The sequence below is a fragment of the Aspergillus vadensis genome (genome assembly GCF_003184925.1).
Source record: "Aspergillus vadensis CBS 113365 unplaced genomic scaffold BO88scaffold_1, whole genome shotgun sequence".
NCBI classification, from domain to species: Eukaryota; Fungi; Ascomycota; class Eurotiomycetes; order Eurotiales; family Aspergillaceae; genus Aspergillus; species Aspergillus vadensis.
In genome coordinates this window covers 1,746,415-1,766,961 of record NW_020292039.1, presented here as the reverse complement: position 1 = coordinate 1,766,961, position 20,547 = coordinate 1,746,415, and the positions used below count along the sequence as shown (strand labels likewise).

Here is a 20,547-nt window from a genome sequence, read left to right as displayed (position 1 = left end):
TTAATGGAAGTTCTTCATGATTGAGTGGAACTGGATAACATGCTAAGCTTCAGTGGACCAGCTTCGGTCAATTCGACAGCCCGAACAGTCGCGGTTCGCTATCTGTTCAAAGCCGAAGACCGGATGGCCCCGCCGGCGGAGTCATCGCCATTTTAATTAACTATTAACTATTAACTTAACTAGTAAGTAACGAGTCAACCTGTCAACTAAGTAAGTACACCGTAGTTAGTTGGCTGTATCTTCACCCAGATCAAATTCATCGCTTGCTTTAAATGCACTTTTGTTGTTCTCTTCCGACTCAAGGAAAGGAACGCCAATGACCAATGTCATGTCATTCATCTTCAACCGCGGATCCGAGTGTGAGGAGGCGCCCAGGGTTGGCTCAGCACCTCGAGAAGTTTCTCGTATGCGACGACGCGTCCATCCTTGAACGGCAGCTGCCCGGAGACCTGTATGGCGCGCATGCGCATTGCATAGGATTCGTCAGTGTCGGCCATCACACGCAGCAGCGCATTGCCCAGCTCCTCCCCACTCACACCCGGCGCCGACCTGCGGCTACCCCAGATGCCGATTCCCAGGTACTCAACCCGTGCAGCAAAGTCGTACGCATCAAACCAGACCGGGAGCACGATCTGCGGAACCTCAGCCCTAGTGGATCTCGGTGTTAGCACATCTTGCATTCGTCCCACCGCAGGTACAATGCGAAAGAATGCATAGCCGTAGATCAAACAAACATACCTGACAGCCTCATGGAACGCATTAGCTCCGCCATAATTCACCACACAACTGACATGTCCACTCATAAGAAGTGACATCGTCTCGAACACAAAATGTTTCATAATGCGCATACGCTTCCCGTGTATGTACACCCCCAAGAGCTTGACGATCTCTCTAGTCACGGCAGGATCATCGACGTGCTTCAGCTTCCACAGGACTTGGATGTTGAGCTCTTGCTCGAGAAGCATGTTCAGGGCCTTGGCAATTTCAATCTGCTGCTTGCCCTCGTAAGTGAAGCGGGCGTCCATCAGGACCAGCACAGTAGGACGTTTTGAAAGCCAATGCTCCAACTCAGGATCTTCCTTCACCATAGGGCGATAGCGGCGAAGAATAGGGCCACAGAGAGTCATGTGCTCAGGCACAATGAGTGGGAAGTCAGTCTCAGGCCAAGAAGGAATGATGACACGGCTACTCTTCTTTGCCTCGTGGGACATGAAAGGAAGAGGGCCCTCAATTCCGCGAACTTCACGGGCCTCATTGAGCTCCTTGAGACTTTCGCATTTGTCAAGTTCGTGCTTGAACAGGAAACCCAGGAAGAGGTTGCGAAGCTTATCCCAGATGGACATGGGCATTTTGAAGCCAGAACAAATCCTACCATAGTCAGCAAACAACCCCCACAAGCCAGGCCAGAGAAAAACCACTCAAAAACTCACATTGGATACTTCATCAAATCACTCAACTTCCACTTCACCACATAATCCTTGACCCCACCCTTTCCCAACAGGACATGTCTCCAACGCAAGTACCGACAGACGTCGACAGCAGGAGCAAAAAGCGGATCGACGACGATCAAAACAGGGCCAAGGGTTTTCACAAGATCCACAACGCCATTGAAGATCTCAATATAGTCCCTACCGGTCCAAGGCATCAAACCTAGAGCCAAATCCTTGCGATAGTTCCTCAACGCAGCAAAGAAACCAATCTGCGGGATGTCATCAAACTGTCCATCTCTCATGCGAACATGTTTCATAGACATTCCAGGGATCTCCTCAAAAGCTGCCTCAGTAGCAAAGGGAGACTCCGAAGCCGCAGCATAGTAATTCAAGTCTGAAACATGTCTCTTGAGCGGTCCAAATGATCCAATATGGATCTTGTAAGGCGTATTGCCAATGAGAAATTCATGAGCTACGGCGAGGATAACGCTTGAATGCTCGCGCTCGCTGTTTGTCAGGAACAGAATGCAGGGTGTGCTGCTTCTGATGTTGATGGTGGTGGTGGTGTCTGTCGAGCCGTATCTATATCCGTAGGACATGATGGCGGCTCGGTAGTATGATTTTCTGATGAGTGGTAAGATGGGGGTAAGCTAGGTAGATATGACAGGGTGAGAAGAAGGAGGAGAAGGGAAAGAAGAAGAAAGTAGCACTTATCTTCCATGATTGGAGCCATGCATCGAAGGAAATTGGCTGCGTGCGTGTCTGTGCAAAGTGACTGTCTGGCGGGGTGAGGAAGTGAATCCAAAAACACGTGTTGACGGATTGAAGATGAGAGTATGTGAACTGTTGTCCTTCTGTCGTTACTATCCGCCTTTCTGATATGGCGGATGCGAACTCCCTCCGAACTCCCTCGGAAGGCATTTCATACTGTTGTGGAATGTCTCCGCTTGTGCTTCTGCATGTCTCCGCTTCACAGTGAACGAAAGGGTCTGGCAGTGAACGAAGTGTCTGCGGCTGGGGATCCGGTCTCTCTCACGGTCAGGAACAGTGTTGGTGCTGAGGAAATTGCTGCATACTAGGGGATGGTTTTCGTCTATGGTCTATGTCATTAACATTATTCTATGTCTCTATATAGAAGGTATATCAATGTGTAATCAGAACGCCGAGATAGTAGAATAGTCCTGCGCCAATGCAAATTCGCGACTTGGAAGATGAACCCCATCGACCTCTTCATGGAGGTTATAATCAACCTCGCTCAAGAATAATGCCCTAGCTACCATGCTGTAGCCAGTTAAACGATTCTCATCACGGCTCAGTTGTCGTATCCACGTGTACGCCGCGAAGGATACAGCCCTTTGCTGTAGGGCCTCACGTATAAGCTGCGGCTTTACCAGCATATCGTTTTCTCGCGAACGTACCCATTCGCACTTTTAGTAAGTGCATACAAAGTACAAAACTGATATCTAGCTGGACGGATTGGCATCACATTTATGATGGTGCCCTGAGAGTATTTGTGTGATATTGCACCACAGGCTCAAGTGTGGAGCACGACCTCATGCCTTGGTTGAATTCTTCCTAGGACGGCCGCTGATAGTAGAGTTGCACGTATTGACTCGATCAATATCGTACGGATTCTCCTCGTATGTGACTGTACGAGCAAGAGAGTGAGTGGATTTCCTGGAAGCACGCGACGCCCGCCGTTCCATTGCACCCCTAGAAGGCATACTGGAAAGGCTGTCACTGTCACTATCGTCGCTGACACTATTATCAGCTCCAGCGGCAGATTCCCCCTTCTCCACGTCAGACTTGGGTAGAGGAGCCGGGCTTTGCTGCGCCGCAGCGGCAAGTCTCTGCATGAACGCCTCTGCCTGGGCAGCATAGAGGCAGCGCTTGCGGATGCGGGCACCATACAGATAAAAGACGATGGGAAAAGGGAGGCACGCAAGCGACAGGAACGCGGGGATTGAGGAAGCCCAATGGATACCGAGGTTTTCGTACATGTAGGTCGTGAACAACGGGAATGCAAAGCCGAGCAAAGACCGGAGAGCCGAGTTCGCCGCCAGCACCGATGCGGCATAAATCGTGTATGCGTCAATGAGGTAGTTGAAAACACTCAGGAACACCAATACCAAGCCGAACCCGAATGGGGCGCCTGCAGCCACAGATGCCATCCAGTGGATGGACGGGTAGTTGGTCCAGGCAAACCAGAAAAGACCAATAGGTAGGGCAATTCCTCCAAGGATGCTTGGGGGCAGACGAACCTCGGGAGGCAGACGGCCGTTGGCTTGTTGGCACTTCTTCGCATAATTTAGATTGTCGGGAATAGTGAGAGCAACTGCAATCACCATTCCGACTAGGATACCCAAGAAGGCCAAGCCTCCAATACCCTCACTCCAACCGCGTGCCTCCTGAAAGACGATAGGATAAGCTGCAAACAGCATGTAAAGCGTTCCATAGATAATGGCCATGTAGATACAGAGAAGCAGCACAATGGGTTCCCTGAAGAGCATGAGCCAGGGTCGTGACAAGGCGGTCTTCAATGCTTGGCCTAGAGACACCTTGCCTCTCTCCATATCCAGCTTACTGCGGTAGACCTTGCCACTCAATTCAGACAGCTTTTCAGCCCGTCGGCGCAAGAGAACTGGTGCATATGTCTCCGGCAGGAAGAAGACAAGGCATAACCACATCACTCCGGAAAAGGCTGCCAGGAATCCTTCCACCCAGCGCCAGCCTGCTCCAGCGCCGAGAAAGCCACCAATAACGGGACCAATAGTAGGTCCGCAAAGAGGTGCTGCAGCGAAGAGACTGATAGCGATACCACGTTTGGCGGCGGGGAACAAGTCTGCAATCGTTCCGCCCGCGTTGCCAAACGGTGAGGATCCGAAGAATCCGGCCAGGAAGCGAAGGATGACCAGCGTTTGAATGTTCTTTGAACCTGCAGCCCCTGCATTGAAAGCTGTGAGAAGCGCAAAGGTCACTGAGAAAACATTACGGCGTCCGAACACCTCGCTCATCGGAGCCCATAGTAGCGGGCCAAAGGCGAAGCCCAAAACGAATAGCGAGATACCGAGGATGGCAACCTCTTCCTCACATTGAAACTCTATAACAACCTGACTTATACTTCCCGAGTATGCTGATGACACCAGGGCGACAGTAAGGGTCACGAAGGAAACTAGAATAGTATATAGCCATTTTGAGAGATTGCCAAAAGCCATAGGGTTTCGAGGATCATTAGGAAGCCAGGTGACGACATAGGGCGATTCTTCTGTCCCTAACCCTTCGTAGTTAAAATCGATGATCTCCGGGGTGACGACTTTTTGGTCGAAGACAAGGCGCCAATAGGGGATCTTCGAGGGCCGAGGAGCGCCGCCATTGGCGACAGTGCCTGCCACGCCCATAGTGCCCGTTAATTAAGGTTCAGCACAACGGCTATTTGCAGAATGGTTGCTGGGTGGTATGGAGATTGACACACCGTAGAAATGTCTCTCAACCTTCTCAAGCAACTGCTAAAGTGAGAAAAGAAACGACGAATAGACGTATAAAAGTAAAGACAACAAACATGGCATGAGATTAAACCGGCACGACTTTTCCGATTACAATTTCTTCATTCCTCCGGTTACTCGGCAGGGGCGATAGGCCTCAGCGAATCAGGAGTCGGAATGTGTTCTGGGAGCCGAGGTTGCTTCAGAATTTGCTGTGCCTGTCTTATCTCCGCCCAATATCCGCTGTTCCAGATTCTGGTACTTCTTGTTGCTTGCGGCTGCTTAACGAATTGTTGGTTTTGTTTGAGAAGGCGATAAGGCCACATCTTGGAGAGCTGTGGCGGTGAAAGATCAGGATCAGGTTGGCTGCGTTGAATTGTTGCTTCGGCTGCATCCCTTATGCGTTTAGCAGTTAGAGGAATGCCAGTCCGATTTAGAGCGTCGAGATCTTTAACTAGACAGTTATCCTGAGCCTCGGTAAGCTTCAAATTCGCGGAGTGACGAGTCGATTTGGATGGTAATTCGTGAACTCTTCGTCGCAAGCGATAATAGCTAAGCCCAAACTCTCTTGCAGCCTTCCGTATGGATACAGGGTTTTCGGTGTCGTTTTATTCACGGTAATAGTCCGTAGCCTCTTTGTATTGCTCTTCCTGGCTCTTGTAGAAAGACGACATGTCTCAATTGTGTGATTCCATTGAAAGTGCTTGAAGCGACGCGAGGAGATGCAGTGGTGCGCTGAGCTGTGGTTCACCAAATATGTCAAGTGTGGGGCGCATGCAGCAACCCGGTATAAATTGGACGTTGTAGACAATAAACAACATCTCTCACATTACCTGGACAAAAAGGCGATGTGTGTGTATGTGTGGAATATGATAGCACTTTTTTGAATTCGGCCTGGCCTTTGTTTTTGGGTTCTGGATGTTATTGTGAGAATCAGAATGAACGCAAGCTATGCACGTTGATCGACTACTGGGTTAAAAGTATATTCTTGTCTGACATGTACCAAATGTGCACTTGCCCACCTAACTTCTTACCGCCCCTGTAGTTTTTGTTTCCCAAACATATGAACAATATTTACTTGCTGTGTCTTCAACCCATAGAGGAGACTTGTATGCTCCCTTACCTGTCACAAAACAAAGGAATTAGTAACTAATACTTTAGTAGCTACTCAGTATTGTTGACTACAGCAGTCATACCATGACCACATGGCAGGTTCATTGACAGAAAATTCTGGCTTACAAGTCGATATATATTCAGAGCTGGAGTACTAGATTGATACTTAGACTCGTTACTCCGTTCAGAGAAAGTAGCATAAATGTAGTACTCATTGAAATGGGTTACATTTCTTCCTTCACATATAGATTACATAACTCGAGTGTACAACTGATTAATAAAACAAGATTGCAGGGATTTGAAAGAACTCAGGTGGGGGCGCTACGCGCTCTCAGGCTAGTACTAGGAGGTATTGACATTGACCAATCGGCAAAATATCGAGATTTGCCCGGCCGCTTACTAGGTCTCTGCGATAAAGATTAGTAGTAGAGGTTGGAGACACAGAATTAAGAAATAAACGTTGTATATGAATGGTTTGCGTATGCAATTAAATCAAGATAACATAAGTGGTCCGGATCGAGAGAATATATACAATCCAGAGGTAAGCTAACATCAAAGGGGAGTTCCGCTTTCTCTTGCGCCCTATGAAGGAAGTCAAAAAGCAAGGGTTCGAATGTCGCCTGACAAGTACATGCACATGACCATGGTTACCTACGGAGTAGTCGGCTCTAACACAGGACCTTGTTATTGCTCTTAATGCATACCTTGCAAAAGAATCGCTAGAGACAAAAGACGTACAAACATGCGCTAGACCAATATTTCGGCCTCCATGTCACTGACATATCTATCCGTGAGTACCTCTATCCGAGAGTCGGGGTTATAACTACAGCTTTATAATAATTCTGCTGTTCCTCCTGTGACTTTTCCAGAGTCCGGAGTAAGCGAACAGCGCGTATATGTAATTCTAGTCATCTGTTAGTGTGCCAATGTAAACAAGAGAATCAGAGATCACCATACCTTCAATCAACAATTCATAGCTCGTGAATTGGTCGTCGTCGCGATGGATGAGAATTGGCACATTTTGATTTAATATCGGCTTCGCCTTGACCCGTACTTTGATCCCAACACTCTTGTTCTGATCAACCCATAACATTTGCGAAGGCCCTGTTCCATCTGGTACGAATTCACGAAATCGCTTCTCCTCGTCTCGCAGCCAGTCGCGGAATACTCTGATTACCCCGTCCTCGACCGTGTGTGCACTTAGGAGCAGATTTGTATTCGGCATGACCTTCACGATATTTACGACCACACATAGCTGAGAGAAGTCTTCAAAATTCTCGAGGTTGATAGGGCGCGTGACAACCAAGTTGTCTCGATCGGGGTCTTGCTCATCGTCTACCAAAATCAGAGACCTCGGATCGTGATCGCTGCATCCGGGAACAGGGGCGCATACCTCTCAGGGGTACTAGCCTTGTTCCGCTCGATCTTTCTTCTACCGCGACTTCAGGGCGGAACCGAGCATACACCGAACTCAGTTTTCCCAGTTGCTGGGCCGTGTCGGAATTCTCATAAAGCGAACCACTCCTCCCGTTGAGTTGATCTAAACCATCGGTGTCAAGGTATGTGCAGAACACATGAGGCTCGGTTAGCTTTGAGCTCGGGTGAAAGCATTCTAGGATGAGTTTATATTCATGTAAAGGAGCGCCGATGAGCAGACGATAATGTAGGATTCGCAGGACGAGGGCGTGGAAGCGGCGGGAGACTGTCGCCCAAGAGATGAGGGATCGCGTCGAGAAGGAGGATAGAATCTGAGCGAGGACCTGAAATGACCATAGAAGCATTAGCGAGGCATTTTCTCAATGATTGGAGATCGCATTATCGCACTTCGTTGGGAAGGGAGTAGAGGTGGAGCTTTGAATGGCCGTCGTCCATGATCTGATCAACTGCGGGGAATATGTGTGAATATCATATCTTCGCTCAAGCAACAAATGAACAGAATACGGTTCATACACAGCAGTAACAGCAGTTCAGTGGAGCACAACTTGGGAGGGTAGTGACGTGACAAGGGTCAGATGATGCCAGCGCGAACTTCTCCGGGGATGTGGAGGTTCGGTGATAACGGGCGATAAGGCTAGCCTGTGCCCCTCGTTCCCCCTGACGTCAAACGAATCGGCCCGAACGAAGGCGGGCAGCTGACTGTCTGGATTCGGGTAGCCGCGGGGAGAAAAAGAAGAAACGAGAGTCATTCTCGGCCCACCACAGCGTTGGTTTTAGTCAATAGTGGAGTTCACTTTATGTCCAATTCAACCGGAAGACATGTTGTAAAGTTCGGTTGATTTCGTCTTCTTATAATTTGATCTATCAAAATGCAAGAATCTAAAGACATGACCTGACAACTTAAACACATGGACGGATGAAAGATTGTAGCAGACAAGCACTATCATGTTTACAGTTGCAATTGTAGCAGCAAGAAAAGGGTCCAGGGCCCCCCATGAATTTACCCGAGCAGCCGACCGGATGGCAGCTTTTTACCCCGTGCTGGTTCGGTGCCGAATCGCCATAATTTCCGGAGACCCCGCGACTAAGCCCCGCCGCCAGGGCCATCAGCCAACTTTTCTTTTCACGCAGTTTCTTCGCTCTTCTTCTTCACTTTCTTTTTCCTTTCCTCTTGTAACAACGCTGCATCTTACTTGCATAGACTATATACATTACCTTCAACAATGGTTGAAAACGTTCTGGACGATATCTCTCATCGGAGATTCAATCCTCTTCGAGGATCCTACATTCTGGTCTCCCCGCATCGGACCAAGCGCCCCTGGCAGTAAGTTGGCCTGCTTCTGTCCAGCAGAGATAGACTTGGACCCATCCCGAGAGGAGTAGTTAAGCTAAATGCTGCGACCAGAGGACAGCAGGAGAGCCCCTCTAAAACTACCTTGCCAACCTACGACCCCGCTTGCTATCTCTGCCCCGGAAACAAGCGCGCGCAGGGCGATACCAACCCCAAGTATGAGAAAACATTCGTCTTTGTAAACGATTACAGTGCGGTCAAGGAAGAACAAGCACCGTATACCCCTGAAGGTGGCGAGGGTATGTTTGACTATATCAGGCCCAGCAAATGCGATACTAACAAAATCGGGGGCCAGACCTTGAATCATTCTTCCTCAAGGCGGAGCCTGTCACCGGTAAATGCTACGTGCTTACCTTCTCTGCGGCCCACAACCTCACCTTGGCCGATCTTTCGCCTGCCGAGATCGCGCCTGTTATTGACGCTTGGACCGAAATTTACACTGCCCATTTGTCCCCAAAGTCGCCATTGGCTGCTGTAGCTCCAGCGACCACTCTGCCTCCTAACTCCCCGACTGCTAGCTTGACCAAGCCTAAGGAGCAGTATCGCTACATGCAGATCTTTGAGAACAAGGGTGCCGCCATGGGGTGCTCAAACCCTCACCCCCACGGTCAGGTCTGGACCACCAGCTCTTTGCCCGAAGAACCGGCCATGGAACTCGAGCAGCTGAAGAAGTACCGCCGGGAGAATGGTGGCAAGCACATGTTGGAAGCTTATGCTGCTCTCGAAAGCCGGAAACAGGAACGTGTGGTATTTGAGAACGATGCCTTCCTAGTTGTCTGCCCCTGGTGGGCTGTTTGGCCTTTCGAGACCATGATTGTCAGCAAGACCCACAAGCGCGCCCTGGTCGACCTAAATAGCAGCGAAAAGGTGCAGCTGGCGGAAGCCATTGCCGAAGTCACCAGACGGTACGACAACCTGTTCGAAACGCACTTCCCGTACAGCATGGGTATCCACCAGGCACCACTTGACGGAACCGAGGAGGAAATCGAGTCGTCATATCTTCACCTTCACTTCTATCCCCCGCTATTGCGCAGCGCCACTGTGCGCAAGTTCTTGGTCGGGTGAGTGGATTTCAGCTATCACGTTACGGTAAAAGTTTGCTGATGAGTTATAGGTATGAAATGATGGGCGAGCCCCAGCGTGACATTACACCCGAGCAAGCGGCCGCGAGGTTGCGAGGTTGCGGAGGAGAGCTCTACAGGAAGAAGATGGACTAAGAACAGAGAATATTGGATAGAACTGGATTGTATGTTGTATACCTATGTGTTCTGACAGCAATGAATACTTGCGTTCGTGGGTCCATCGGACCAGTCCCGGCCGGCTTCTGTGTTTCGGATCTGTATCGACTCCTGTCATACCCCTGCGAGAAAGGGAACTAATCGGATATGCATGTCTCAATTACCCACGCGCCATTAATGACTTGCACCCTTACTTCAGCTCAGCCTCTATCCCTTGCCAGCTCCTGCGTCATCATGATCGTCCTTTTCGATATCTCCACAGCTCAGCTACATACTCCGTAGCATAACTCCGACCAGTGAACTGCTATGGAGCGGCTGAGCTGTGCGCTCGGCGTAACTTTACCTGTCTAGTATTAACCTTAGGAGGTGAAACATGGTTCACCTCTGAGAGCACTGAATGAATCGCCCAATCTCGATTTACGAACTTTGCTTGGCCTTCTACATGCGTTGACATTGGCACATGAGGGACTATCAGCCAGAACCGACATTTCACATCATCATACGTAGAATAAGCGGATTAGACTCCGTGCCTTGACCGATAATAGATCTTCACAACTATTCCTTTTCCTTTTCATTACATTATTGATATGGTCATAACCTAGCCGATCCATAGCTTGTCCCTGCGCTAAGAAATGGAGCATGCATCGAAAAGCAACCAGCCGCTAATCCGGCGAATTATAATTGGAGATCCAGCCCAACCTAAGCAGCCAGATACGCCTCCCTCTGCGTCAACATCCAAGCAAGAGTAGACGAAGCAACAATCAAAGGGCTAACGAAACGACCCTTAAGCTGCGCACTTCCGAAGCCCAACCACTCGCCGACAAAGTGTACCAGGGCAATGCCAAAAGTCCAAATCGCCAGATCGTAAACAGCAGGGTTGTTGAGGTTGTAGGCGGCGTAAATGCGGACTACGGAGGAAAGGAAAGTCCATGTGCCGAAAGTCCGAGAAGAGAGGGGGTTGGTGTGCGGGCGACCTTCAGCAGTTTTTCCGTTGTAGAGATCTGCGGCGTAGGACTCCGATCGGTAGGCTTGGATGCTGTTTGCGGCGGAGACGACGGAGACCTGAATGGAGAAAAGTGGTCAGGTTAGCATGGGGTCGGTCCGGGGAACGGAGGTGTAGTGTAAACAAATGGGGGTGGTACCAAAAAGAGCCATTTGGGCAGCAGACCCTCGAAGGGGGGGAGGTAGGAGAGGAGAGAGGCCATGATTACTATGCGAAGTTGTACTCCGGAGAGTCTAACAGAATTGGCTGTGGAGAGATAGAGTTGTGGAAGATCAATTGGTTGGGAAAGACTGATAATTGCGATGAGGATATTGCTTCTTTGGAGTGGCCGAGGTCTGTCCGCTTGGGGGGTCTTGGCACCGCCCATCCCCAACCATTATTCTGCCTTTATGATTGCTGCCGCATCTCCGTCCGTCTCCGGATTCTTCTTTCTGCAGCCAGCTTCCATCCCCACAATATTCAATCGCCACGGGTTGAACAACAAGCAATCATGGAGTTTCTGACAAAGCATCTGGACTGTCTGTCCAACTTCCAGTTGAACCTGCAGCCTGGCTGGCAGACCGTGGGCGCCTCGGCTCTTCTCGCCGCTGGCAGCTTGTTCGTCGTCTCTCGCGCACTCGTTTTCGTCAGGGTCCTCCTGAGCTTGTTCGTGCTCCCTGGCAAGCCCGTATGTTGTCCCTCATAATATCAATTGGAGAATATGTCGCTGATTTTCATTTTTCCAGCTCCGCTCCTTCGGCCCTAAGGGCAGCTGGGCCGTGGTCACAGGTGCCTCCGATGGACTCGGCAAGGAATTCGCTCTTCAGCTCGCCCGCGCTGACTTCAACATCCTCCTCGTCTCCCGTACCGCCTCTAAGCTCGATACCCTTTCCAATGAGATCACATCCAAGTTCCCCTCCGTGCAGACCAAGACCCTGGCGATGGACTTCGCCCGCAATGACGACAGCGACTACGAGAAGCTGAAGGAACTGGTGGACGGATTGGACGTGTCCGTTCTGGTCAACAACGTTGGAAAGAGTCACAGCATCCCTACTCCCTTCGCTCTGACCCCCGAGGATGAGATGACTGATATCGTGACCATCAACTGCCTGGGTACCTTGCGGGCAACCCAGCTGGTCGTTCCGGGTATGATGCAGCGCAAGCGCGGATTGGTCTTGACTATGGGCTCGTTCGGTGGACTTCTCCCTACCCCTCTTCTGGCTACCTACTCCGGCAGCAAGGCTTTCCTGCAGCAATGGTCCACTTCCCTTGGTTCGGAGCTCGAGCCCTACGGAATTACTGTCGAGTTGGTCCAGGCCTACCTTATTACTTCTGCTATGTCCAAGATCCGCCGGACTAGTGCTACGATCCCCGACCCCCGCTCATTCGTGAAGTCGGTCCTGACTAAGATTGGCCGCAATGGCGGATCTCCCACGTACGCGTACAGCTCTTCCCCCTACTGGAGCCACGGATTGATGGCCTGGTTCTTGACCTGCGTCACCGGTACCATGGGCAAGATCGTCGTTGGCCAGAACAAGGGTATGCACGAGTCTATCCGGAAGCGTGCTCTGCGCAAGGCCGAGCGCGAGAAGGGCAAGAAGAGCACCTAAGGTGCTTGGCAGTCGCTTCTAGATGATGACTCACGTGCGTTTGCCGATCAACCTGGGGTAAGGGGAGAGATAAAGAAAGGAACAAAAATGGAAGTATGGAGAAGAACGAGCCGGTGGGGGAGAGTGTCTGTGTGTGAACTGAACCCTGAGCTGAATCTGAATCCACTGGGGGACGTGTGGCGAACGAAGAGTCTCGGAGTTCGGTGAAAGGTGCATGCAGCTATGGAGCCAGATCGAAGACCGTCCAGATAGGAGCGGGCCGCATCTTATCTTCAACGGAGGGCACAGGTCCGGATGGACCTTACCTTTTACAAAGTACTCTACTAACCTACACGTGGTGTGTGGTGTCTGTCGACAGGGCCAATCAAACCTCCGACCAGGGGGTTGGTGACTACGCAATCCATGATCGACAGCACCAAGATGATATGATATACTATGTTTAGCAGAAACAGATAGCATAAAGTACGGATTAATCTAATAATGTGGAAGGGGAAGATCTTCGCTTCGCAGTTACCTCGGTGCTCTTTATTCTACTATCTAAGGTATAGTCTCCGCTAAACTTATCAAGTATGCGCACTACAGAGCATGGTCCAGTGCAATACAATGCAATGCAGTGCAGATATGCAAATATCCACCGAGATCTCGGAGTTCGGAATCTGCACATCCCAAAGCATAACTGAGTTGAACTCAATCGGGCTGGACTAGATGGATGGGGGGCCATCCGTCCTAATCTTGGGACCACCGCCGGTGAATAAATCTTGTGTCTGTGTCTCGGCTCTCTCTTTCTCTCTTGGATGACTTGCAGATAAGGGTGAAGAGGGACCCTGTGGGACTGCGATTGTGCTACACTACCGAACTGAGGAGAATTTCCTGCATGGATAGTGCAGTACTAGGAGTAAACAGGTTTCTGCACTCGGAGAATAGAATGGTGTGCGAGAAAACCTCCGTAGGGGAGGAGACTCGGAGAGAAGAGGAGTCTTATATATAGAACAGCTTAAGTGGTCCTGGAACGTGGTACAGACGATCAGATAGATAGTAGATCACCTTCCAGATTTGCTTTTGATAAATAGTATTTATTGAAGCTTAGCCAGGCATGTTGACTGTCAAGAATAGTAGTCTAGTTACTTCCAAGGTTTCTAGAGGCGACTATGTAGATAGAACAGCCAGAAAGTGACCAAAAGACGAAGAGTGAGAGAATGTCGAATGATATCATGATCCTCAGCTTGCGGCTCTCTTTGCCAAGTACTTGGCTTAGTAGGGCAGTCTAATGGACATCTACCCATACAATATTATTATCTGAACATAATAATGATTCCACATACACCACATGACACAATCCCTCCATCCATCCATCCTCATGACCCTATTCAAGCTTCCCACTATCACCATCACCACCACCGCCACCACCAGCAAGAAAGAACAAACTAGCCCTGGCAACGTCCCATCGCACCGTCACCTCAAAACTCTTCACGAAATCCCTGACAGCACTTCTTCCTAATTACTCTACCTAATCCTCTTAGTAATAAACCCAAACCCACCGCCCTCTCCCCTCTCATAGGCCAATTCCACCCAAAGATTCCATTGCATGGGTCGACCCCTGTTCCTGAAAAATCTAGACCCTAGCAAGAAAAAAAACGAGAGCTGGTACGACTTACGGTGGCCACTTCCATTCACGAGGAGCCAGCTAAAGATTACTAGCTCCCGAAGCAGCATCACGCAGGAAAACAACCTACCCGCCGTCACACAACATATTGCAACATCCCATCCCTCTGTGGCTAAAAGTATGTAGTACTACTATTATAATATCAATTTACGGGTGTACTCTTTTCCATTATTGCTTTCTTGCTGTTGGAGATAAGTAGGTAGTAGGTAGGTAGTAGATCTGGGATGAGGCAATTACGTCAGGTGTGGTGTGTTGTCCTGAGGTGGTGAAACGCTGGCTGGTGGAACCTGCTACCTACGCTGGTTACTTACCTTTCTTGGGAGGGGGTGGGTTTTTTTTTGTTGAGTATGGATAGTGGGACGGACGGGATGGGTCGAAGAGAAATTTCTTTTCTTTCTCTGGTTAGGTTATTTTAGGTTAGGTTTGGGTATCGACCGGGTTGGTTGGTTGGTTGGCTTTGTCTCGGGCTCGGTGAGTGGGTTGCGTGATGCTCTTTGTCTTATTGTCTCTCGCTTTCGGGATACTACGTAGGCTGAGGGTGCCGGGATTGTGTGGTCGGGTTGCATTATTATTCTTCTAGTTGTTGTTATATTTTACTCTGGGAGTGCATATAATGCTCTCATTACGTCCTGACGATGTTACTGATGTTCTATCTGGGTTTACAACGTGAGCTTGAGGGTAGACAGCAAGCAACGTCTCTCTCTTGCGGCATTACGGCATGCCGAACCCGACCTAACGGAGGAAAGTGAAACCTCACCGGAAGCCGAAAAGGTCATCGATTGCAGGCCGGTCAAGTTCCGACCGAATCCATGGTAAGAGAGGGAGATCTCTGATAGGCTGGGTGGTGCGAGTCAGGCTATATGAGCTCCAGCTGAAGCTGGACCTGAGCATCGACGTGCACGAGGGGTTGTGGTTGGATGAAAATTTTCGTTGGTGGGGAAGATCAGCCAACGCTAAACAGAAGATCCACAGGCCCGGTGAGCTCCAAACGGGAAGGGACGAGAAGTGGTGCGTAGTTAGCGTGAGATATCGGCACACCGAAGGCAGTTGGATGGACAGGCATCCCGAGACCGAGACGGTCGGCGGATGGCCGAAGTGCTCGGGATGGACGACGGTGAGACTGGAAGTGGTCTCGGTGAGCAGGGTTGGCCGCTTAGGTGTCATGTACTTATCAGCGACGGTCGCTGCTTATGATGATATTTAGATTGATGGTTAAAATTTCTCCCTCTTGCATCTGCATTGTCGGAGGAGATTATACTTCCCACCCTCCTTCATTTTTTCCCCCTTCCCTTTGCACGCTGGCGGTCGGGCAAAAAGTGAAAAAGCATGTGTTCGTGAGAGTTCGGGATCGGCCAAGAGCCAAGAGGGGATTATCCCAACGCATGCAGAGTCAAAAATTAGAATTTTCTAAAAAGAAAAATTCTTTCGTGGTTGGACCCACTTCGCGCCCGGTGATCTCCCTCGTTTGGGCTTGAGATTGCGTTGGAACCGGCAACTTTACTACGACTGAGCTCTTTTCGCGGTGGCTCAGGGGCTGATCTGAAGGAAGGGAGAGGAAAAAATTTTCCTGCTGAGTTTGACAGACAGGTAATGGAAACGAAGAAGATTCCAGGAACGTAGTGGATCATAATGAATGCTCGTCAACAATGCTTTGTTCAGCAGGCGGGCTGAGGTTCCAGGAGGGTTCTGACTAAGGTTGTTGCATGGCTGCGGGAGGCAGGGCGATAGTAATATTAGACTGCGTTAATATTATGCAGGCGTGGCTTTTCTTACTGCACCCGGCCATCACTTGAATCAAGGGAGGGTGGAGATCAGCCCATGTCGCCCCCCTCCTTCCAAACAAAACAAATCATTCATTCATTTCGTCAAGATACTTCCCTTCCCTTCCATTCTGTGACACGGAATGGCCGGAGACAGCGATGTTTTAGCCACTGGGATTGCAGTATGTGGTGATGGTCTCGGGTAACGTCAACATGTCAATGAAATCCATGATGCAAACCGTTATGGTTGTACGTAAATTGTTTTGTCTCGTGACGGGAAATAGTCTGCCAACCCGACAACAGCCGCATCATCATAATAATTGTTTTAGATTATGATTCGGTTGAAGGAGGACTCGGTACCATTCAATCATCATCGTCATCATCAGCAGCCATCATGATCAAGATGAAAACCTTTTCTTCAGGATCAGTGTCACGGTCACACTGTGGCAAGACAGTCTGTGTAGCCGATCTGGAGATTTTTTACTCCGTACAAGGGTTGAAGATATCATGATGGACGACAGCATCATCATCACCATAATCATCACAATGAAGCTGTATACGAAGAGTATAGTACGTAGTTAGTATGTATGTATGGATGGATGGATGTATGTATTTACGGGGTATACAGAATGTGTAGAAGAATCAGTCAAGATCCGGAAGGCACGACTCAAGAATCTACCGAAAGAGGCAAGAATGTTGGTAACAAAATAACAGCAAAGCAAAAGCAGGTGATGCCCTCGTGACCTGCCCGCATCCATCTTCAATTCCTCCCGTCAGGAACTCCAGCTTCTATCCACTCCATTCCTTCCTTAGCGTTACTCCATCCAATCTCCAGTCTTCTCTCCATCTCGGTTCGTCTCCATCCGCTTTTTCTCCGCCGGCGAAAACGGATTCCCCCCGATTCAGGTACTCACCGTCCACATCTCCCCGTTTGTCGTAGCCTGCTCCGGCTCTCTCCAGACAGTCTCTCCACTCTCTCCCCACTCCAAGACACGCTCTCGAAGCATCCAATGAACTCTCCGCCCCCTAGCTTCCGAATCTCCCACCTCGTTCGCCTGTCTTCGGGCCCTTGAGATCTGGGCCCCCGTTTTTTCTTGCCATGGTCCTACCCCGAGGATGGGGTCCCTCCAATCCCTGGGATGGAGGCGAATTGCCGACGGATGGAGCGTCAAATTCTTTCACTTCCATTTTAGTGGCATTCACTCGTTGACGCCGTCATACTTACCGATTTCATCCTTGTGTGCGGCCCTCTTCCCCCCCCTCTCCCCTCCTCTCCCCCTCTGCCCGGACCCCATATATATCCCTCCATCTCCCCCGGGTCTGTCAGCCCTTTGGATGTCTTTCACTTCCATCAAACTTTTCTTTTTCCCATCTTCCCATCCCTAGCAGAGGATTCCGCTTTGAATGAATCCATCGGCAACATGGGTGTCTCTAATATGATGTCCCGCTTCAAGCCTCAGGCGGACCACTCTGAGTCCTCCACGGAGGCTCCTACTCCTGCTCGCTCCAACTCCGCCGTTGAGAAGGACGATGTCATGCTCGATGACAGTCCCGTCAAGTACCTGACCTGGCGTTCCTTCATCCTGGGTATCGTCGTGTCCATGGGTGGTTTCATCTTCGGTTACTCTACTGGTATGGGGACATCTATCTTCTACACAAGGTCACACTTCGGTTGCTAACATTCATCCACTATCCAGGTCAAATCTCTGGTTTCGAGACTATGGATGACTTCCTCCGCCGTTTCGGTCAGGAGCAGGCTGATGGCTCCTATGCCTTCAGCAACGTCCGTAGTGGTCTCATCGTCGGTCTGGTAAGTGGCATACAACACCATGGACTGTCCATGGAGACCAACCCGACTGACAATCTCTTCAGCTGTGTATCGGTACTATGATCGGTGCCCTGGTTGCTGCTCCTATCGCGGACCGCATGGGCCGCAAGCTTTCCATCTGTCTCTGGTCTGTCATCCACATTGTCGGTATCATCATCCAGATTGCCACCGACTCCAACTGGGTTCAGGTCGCTATGGGTCGTTGGGTTGCCGGTCTGGGTGTTGGTGCCCTCTCCAGCATTGTCCCCATGTACCAGAGTGAATCTGCTCCCCGTCAGGTCCGTGGTGCCATGGTCAGTGCCTTCCAGCTGTTCGTCGCCTTCGGTATCTTCATCTCCTACATCATCAACTTCGGTACCGAGAGAATCCAGTCGACTGCTTCCTGGCGTATCACCATGGGCATTGGCTTCGCCTGGCCCTTGATTCTGGCCATTGGCTCTCTCTTCCTGCCCGAGTCTCCTCGTTTCGCCTACCGCCAGGGCCGTATCGATGAGGCCCGTGAGGTTATGTGCAAGCTCTACGGTGTCGGCCCCAACCACCGCTGCATCGCCCAGGAGATGAAGGACATGAAGGACAAGCTCGACGAGGAGAAGGCCGCCGGCCAGGCTGCCTGGCACGAGCTGTTCACCGGCCCTCGCATGCTCTACCGTACCCTGCTCGGTATTGCTCTGCAGTCCCTCCAGCAGCTGACCGGTGCCAACTTCATCTTCTACTACGGTAACAGTATCTTCACCTCCACTGGTCTGAGCAACAGCTATGTCACTCAGATCATTCTGGGTGCTGTCAACTTCGGTATGACCCTGCCCGGTCTGTACGTCGTCGAGCACTTCGGTCGTCGTAACAGTCTGATGGTTGGTGCCGCCTGGATGTTCATCTGCTTCATGATCTGGGCTTCCGTTGGTCACTTCGCTCTGGATCTCGCCGACCCCCAGGCCACTCCTGCCGCTGGTAAGGCCATGATCATCTTCACCTGCTTCTTCATCGTTGGTTTCGCCACTACCTGGGGTCCTATTGTCTGGGCCATCTGTGGTGAGATGTACCCCGCTCGCTACCGTGCTCTCTGCATCGGAATTGCCACCGCTGCCAACTGGACCTGGAACTTCCTCATCTCCTTCTTCACTCCCTTCATCTCTAGCTCCATTGACTTCGCCTACGGCTACGTCTTTGCTGGATGCTGTTTCGCCGCCATCTTCGTTGTCTTCTTCTTTGTCAACGAGACCCAGGGTCGCACTCTTGAGGAGGTCGATACCATGTACGTGCTCCACGTCAAGCCCTGGCAGAGTGCCAGCTGGGTTCCCCCGGAGGGCATTGTCCAGGACATGCACCGTCCCCCTTCCTCTTCCAAGCAGGAGGGTCAGGCTGAGATGGCTGAGCACACCGAGCCCACTGAGCTTCGCGAGTAAGCCACTCGCGCTCGCAAACTCATTTTGCTCGTTGTTCTTGTACATTGAACCTGCATCTAAAGCTTTGATTTATTTAATTGCATGATTGCTCTTTGCATTGCATTTGCTATCTAGCTATCATCGGCATGAAAGCGTCCTCGCACGCAATGTTTGAATGGCTTGACTCATCGGATAGGACATGGTTGGGAACTACGACATCGGCGTTTGGTGATACCTGCAACTGCATACATCTGTTGACGTTGACTTTTTTTTGAGGTTATTGAGAAACGATTTAATACAAGTACATATGAACCTTACCTGTGGTCCAGTAGATTTTTCACTCGTCTTAGTAATGTAGTAAGTTAGACAGTAATGTGGCCAAATTGATCAGTGCACTCATTATCCGACCATCTCCATACACGGAATAGCGTCCTCCACACCCACATCCTCGGCGTCAATACGAAGTCAGGAACGGCTCTACACAGCGGGTCCGGGGTACCCTCATTTTCTACTGACCTTCTAGAAGAATTCTAGAAAACACATAGAACAACACCTACTACATGCACATTGCACATTCCCTAGCTATAAGTTGATACGTTTATTCTTTATCCACTACATCATGCAAATCATAAGTTGGTCACTATTCTAGTCCTCTTATTCACTCACTAGTCAGCAAACAATACCTAGTCGGCCAGCCAGCCAGCCAGCCAGCTAACTAGCACATATCATCAGCAAAGCAATCAACCTATAATGAACCCCTCACTCACTCACTCACTCACGTAATGATAACATGAGTAATAGCACCTATCCAGTATCTTACTCTGTGGGAGTGAGTAGCATTGAATTTTTCTCCATCAATAGTAATGATGAGGAGTTGTGTAGTTCTCATCATCCTTGTTTTATCTCTAGTGGTTTTGCTATGGGTTTGTTTGTGTGCAGGTGCTTGTGGACGTTGGAATTAGTAGGGAGAGGGAGATGAATATGATGAGTTGGTATTTGAAGAGGAGTCGGTAAGTGTTTTTTTTTTTTTTTTTTTTTTTTTTTTTTTTTTTTTTTTTTTCATCTTACTTGATTTGTTTGTTTGTAATTTGAGGTACTAGTACTAGGACTGGTTCGCTGTTGGTGTATGTGTATGTGTATGTGTATGTTTGGTGCGGTGGATGGGTGGGATAGGATGGAATGAAGTATGGAAGTTGTGAATTGGTAGTAGTTAAGTAGTAAGTAGTAGTGGGAGTAAAAGAAGCTATGTGGCAGGGAGGGACGCTGAGATC

The 20,547-nt window shown here is 49.9% G+C and overlaps 8 protein-coding genes across 8 annotated transcripts; 3 read left to right on the top strand and 5 right to left on the bottom strand.

The window, feature by feature from the left end:
- Window positions 1-341: 341 nt before the first annotated feature.
- On the bottom strand, window positions 342-2,029 carry BO88DRAFT_421021 (glycosyltransferase family 1 protein; the record flags this gene model as incomplete). Its single annotated transcript, XM_025708479.1, has 3 exons — window positions 342-648; window positions 739-1,368; window positions 1,431-2,029. The coding sequence occupies 3 exons, from the start codon at window positions 2,027-2,029 to the stop codon at window positions 342-344; spliced, it is 1,536 nt and encodes a 511-aa protein (XP_025568425.1).
- A 496-nt stretch (window positions 2,030-2,525) lies between these two features.
- BO88DRAFT_400301 (MFS transporter) lies at window positions 2,526-4,951 on the bottom strand. Its single transcript, XM_025705528.1, has one exon. It carries the CDS (start codon window positions 4,826-4,828, stop codon window positions 2,984-2,986), a length of 1,845 nt encoding a protein of 614 aa, XP_025568424.1. The 5' UTR covers window positions 4,829-4,951; the 3' UTR covers window positions 2,526-2,983.
- A 1,728-nt stretch (window positions 4,952-6,679) lies between these two features.
- BO88DRAFT_355149 (F-box protein) lies at window positions 6,680-8,040 on the bottom strand. The gene is made up of 4 exons (XM_025703697.1): window positions 7,850-8,040; window positions 7,419-7,785; window positions 6,983-7,360; window positions 6,680-6,929 (listed from the first exon to the last, which is right to left on the bottom strand). Exons 1-4 carry the CDS (start codon window positions 7,895-7,897, stop codon window positions 6,826-6,828), a joined length of 897 nt encoding a protein of 298 aa, XP_025568423.1. The 5' UTR covers window positions 7,898-8,040; the 3' UTR covers window positions 6,680-6,825.
- Window positions 8,041-8,588: 548 nt separating this feature from the next.
- BO88DRAFT_400299 (UDP-glucose:hexose-1-phosphate uridylyltransferase) lies at window positions 8,589-10,057 on the top strand. Its single transcript, XM_025705527.1, has 4 exons — window positions 8,589-8,786; window positions 8,868-9,052; window positions 9,109-9,874; window positions 9,928-10,057. The coding sequence occupies exons 1-4, from the start codon at window positions 8,686-8,688 to the stop codon at window positions 10,028-10,030; spliced, it is 1,155 nt and encodes a 384-aa protein (XP_025568422.1). The 5' UTR covers window positions 8,589-8,685; the 3' UTR covers window positions 10,031-10,057.
- A 478-nt stretch (window positions 10,058-10,535) lies between these two features.
- On the bottom strand, window positions 10,536-11,345 carry BO88DRAFT_483655 (Erg28 family protein). Its single transcript, XM_025712236.1, has 2 exons — window positions 11,194-11,345; window positions 10,536-11,113 (listed from the first exon to the last, which is right to left on the bottom strand). Exons 1-2 carry the CDS (start codon window positions 11,254-11,256, stop codon window positions 10,751-10,753), a joined length of 426 nt encoding a protein of 141 aa, XP_025568421.1. The 5' UTR covers window positions 11,257-11,345; the 3' UTR covers window positions 10,536-10,750.
- A 199-nt stretch (window positions 11,346-11,544) lies between these two features.
- Window positions 11,545-12,643, top strand: BO88DRAFT_421017 (ketoreductase; the record flags this gene model as incomplete). The annotated part of the gene is made up of 2 exons (XM_025708478.1): window positions 11,545-11,721; window positions 11,780-12,643. 2 exons carry the CDS (start codon window positions 11,545-11,547, stop codon window positions 12,641-12,643), a joined length of 1,041 nt encoding a protein of 346 aa, XP_025568420.1.
- A 2,147-nt stretch (window positions 12,644-14,790) lies between these two features.
- BO88DRAFT_17899 (uncharacterized protein) lies at window positions 14,791-15,587 on the bottom strand. Its single transcript, XM_025701721.1, has one exon. It carries the CDS (start codon window positions 15,468-15,470, stop codon window positions 15,060-15,062), a length of 411 nt encoding a protein of 136 aa, XP_025568419.1. The 5' UTR covers window positions 15,471-15,587; the 3' UTR covers window positions 14,791-15,059.
- A 2,182-nt stretch (window positions 15,588-17,769) lies between these two features.
- Window positions 17,770-19,771, top strand: BO88DRAFT_400293 (sugar porter family MFS transporter). Its single transcript, XM_025705526.1, has 2 exons — window positions 17,770-17,876; window positions 17,939-19,771. Exons 1-2 carry the CDS (start codon window positions 17,787-17,789, stop codon window positions 19,295-19,297), a joined length of 1,449 nt encoding a protein of 482 aa, XP_025568418.1. The 5' UTR covers window positions 17,770-17,786; the 3' UTR covers window positions 19,298-19,771.
- Window positions 19,772-20,547: the final 776 nt, after the last annotated feature.

Coding starts and splice junctions, on each gene's coding strand:
- BO88DRAFT_400301 (XM_025705528.1), bottom strand. CDS start 4,828: ATGGGCGTGGCAGGCACTGTCGCCAATGGCGGCGCTCCTCGGCCCTCG.
- BO88DRAFT_355149 (XM_025703697.1), bottom strand. CDS start 7,897: ATGGACGACGGCCATTCAAAGCTCCACCTCTACTCCCTTCCCAACGAA. Junction 7,786..7,849: donor TCTACTCCCTTCCCAACGAA/GTGCGATAATGC, acceptor TGGTCATTTCAG/GTCCTCGCTCAGATTCTATC. Junction 6,930..6,982: donor CTATGAATTGTTGATTGAAG/GTATGGTGATCT, acceptor ACAGATGACTAG/AATTACATATACGCGCTGTT.
- BO88DRAFT_400299 (XM_025705527.1), top strand. CDS start 8,686: ATGGTTGAAAACGTTCTGGACGATATCTCTCATCGGAGATTCAATCCT. Junction 8,787..8,867: donor CGGACCAAGCGCCCCTGGCA/GTAAGTTGGCCT, acceptor TGCTGCGACCAG/AGGACAGCAGGAGAGCCCCT. Junction 9,875..9,927: donor GTGCGCAAGTTCTTGGTCGG/GTGAGTGGATTT, acceptor GATGAGTTATAG/GTATGAAATGATGGGCGAGC.
- BO88DRAFT_483655 (XM_025712236.1), bottom strand. CDS start 11,256: ATGGCCTCTCTCCTCTCCTACCTCCCCCCCTTCGAGGGTCTGCTGCCC. Junction 11,114..11,193: donor TGCCCAAATGGCTCTTTTTG/GTACCACCCCCA, acceptor TTCTCCATTCAG/GTCTCCGTCGTCTCCGCCGC.
- BO88DRAFT_17899 (XM_025701721.1), bottom strand. CDS start 15,470: ATGACACCTAAGCGGCCAACCCTGCTCACCGAGACCACTTCCAGTCTC.
- BO88DRAFT_400293 (XM_025705526.1), top strand. CDS start 17,787: ATGGATGACTTCCTCCGCCGTTTCGGTCAGGAGCAGGCTGATGGCTCC. Junction 17,877..17,938: donor GTGGTCTCATCGTCGGTCTG/GTAAGTGGCATA, acceptor CAATCTCTTCAG/CTGTGTATCGGTACTATGAT.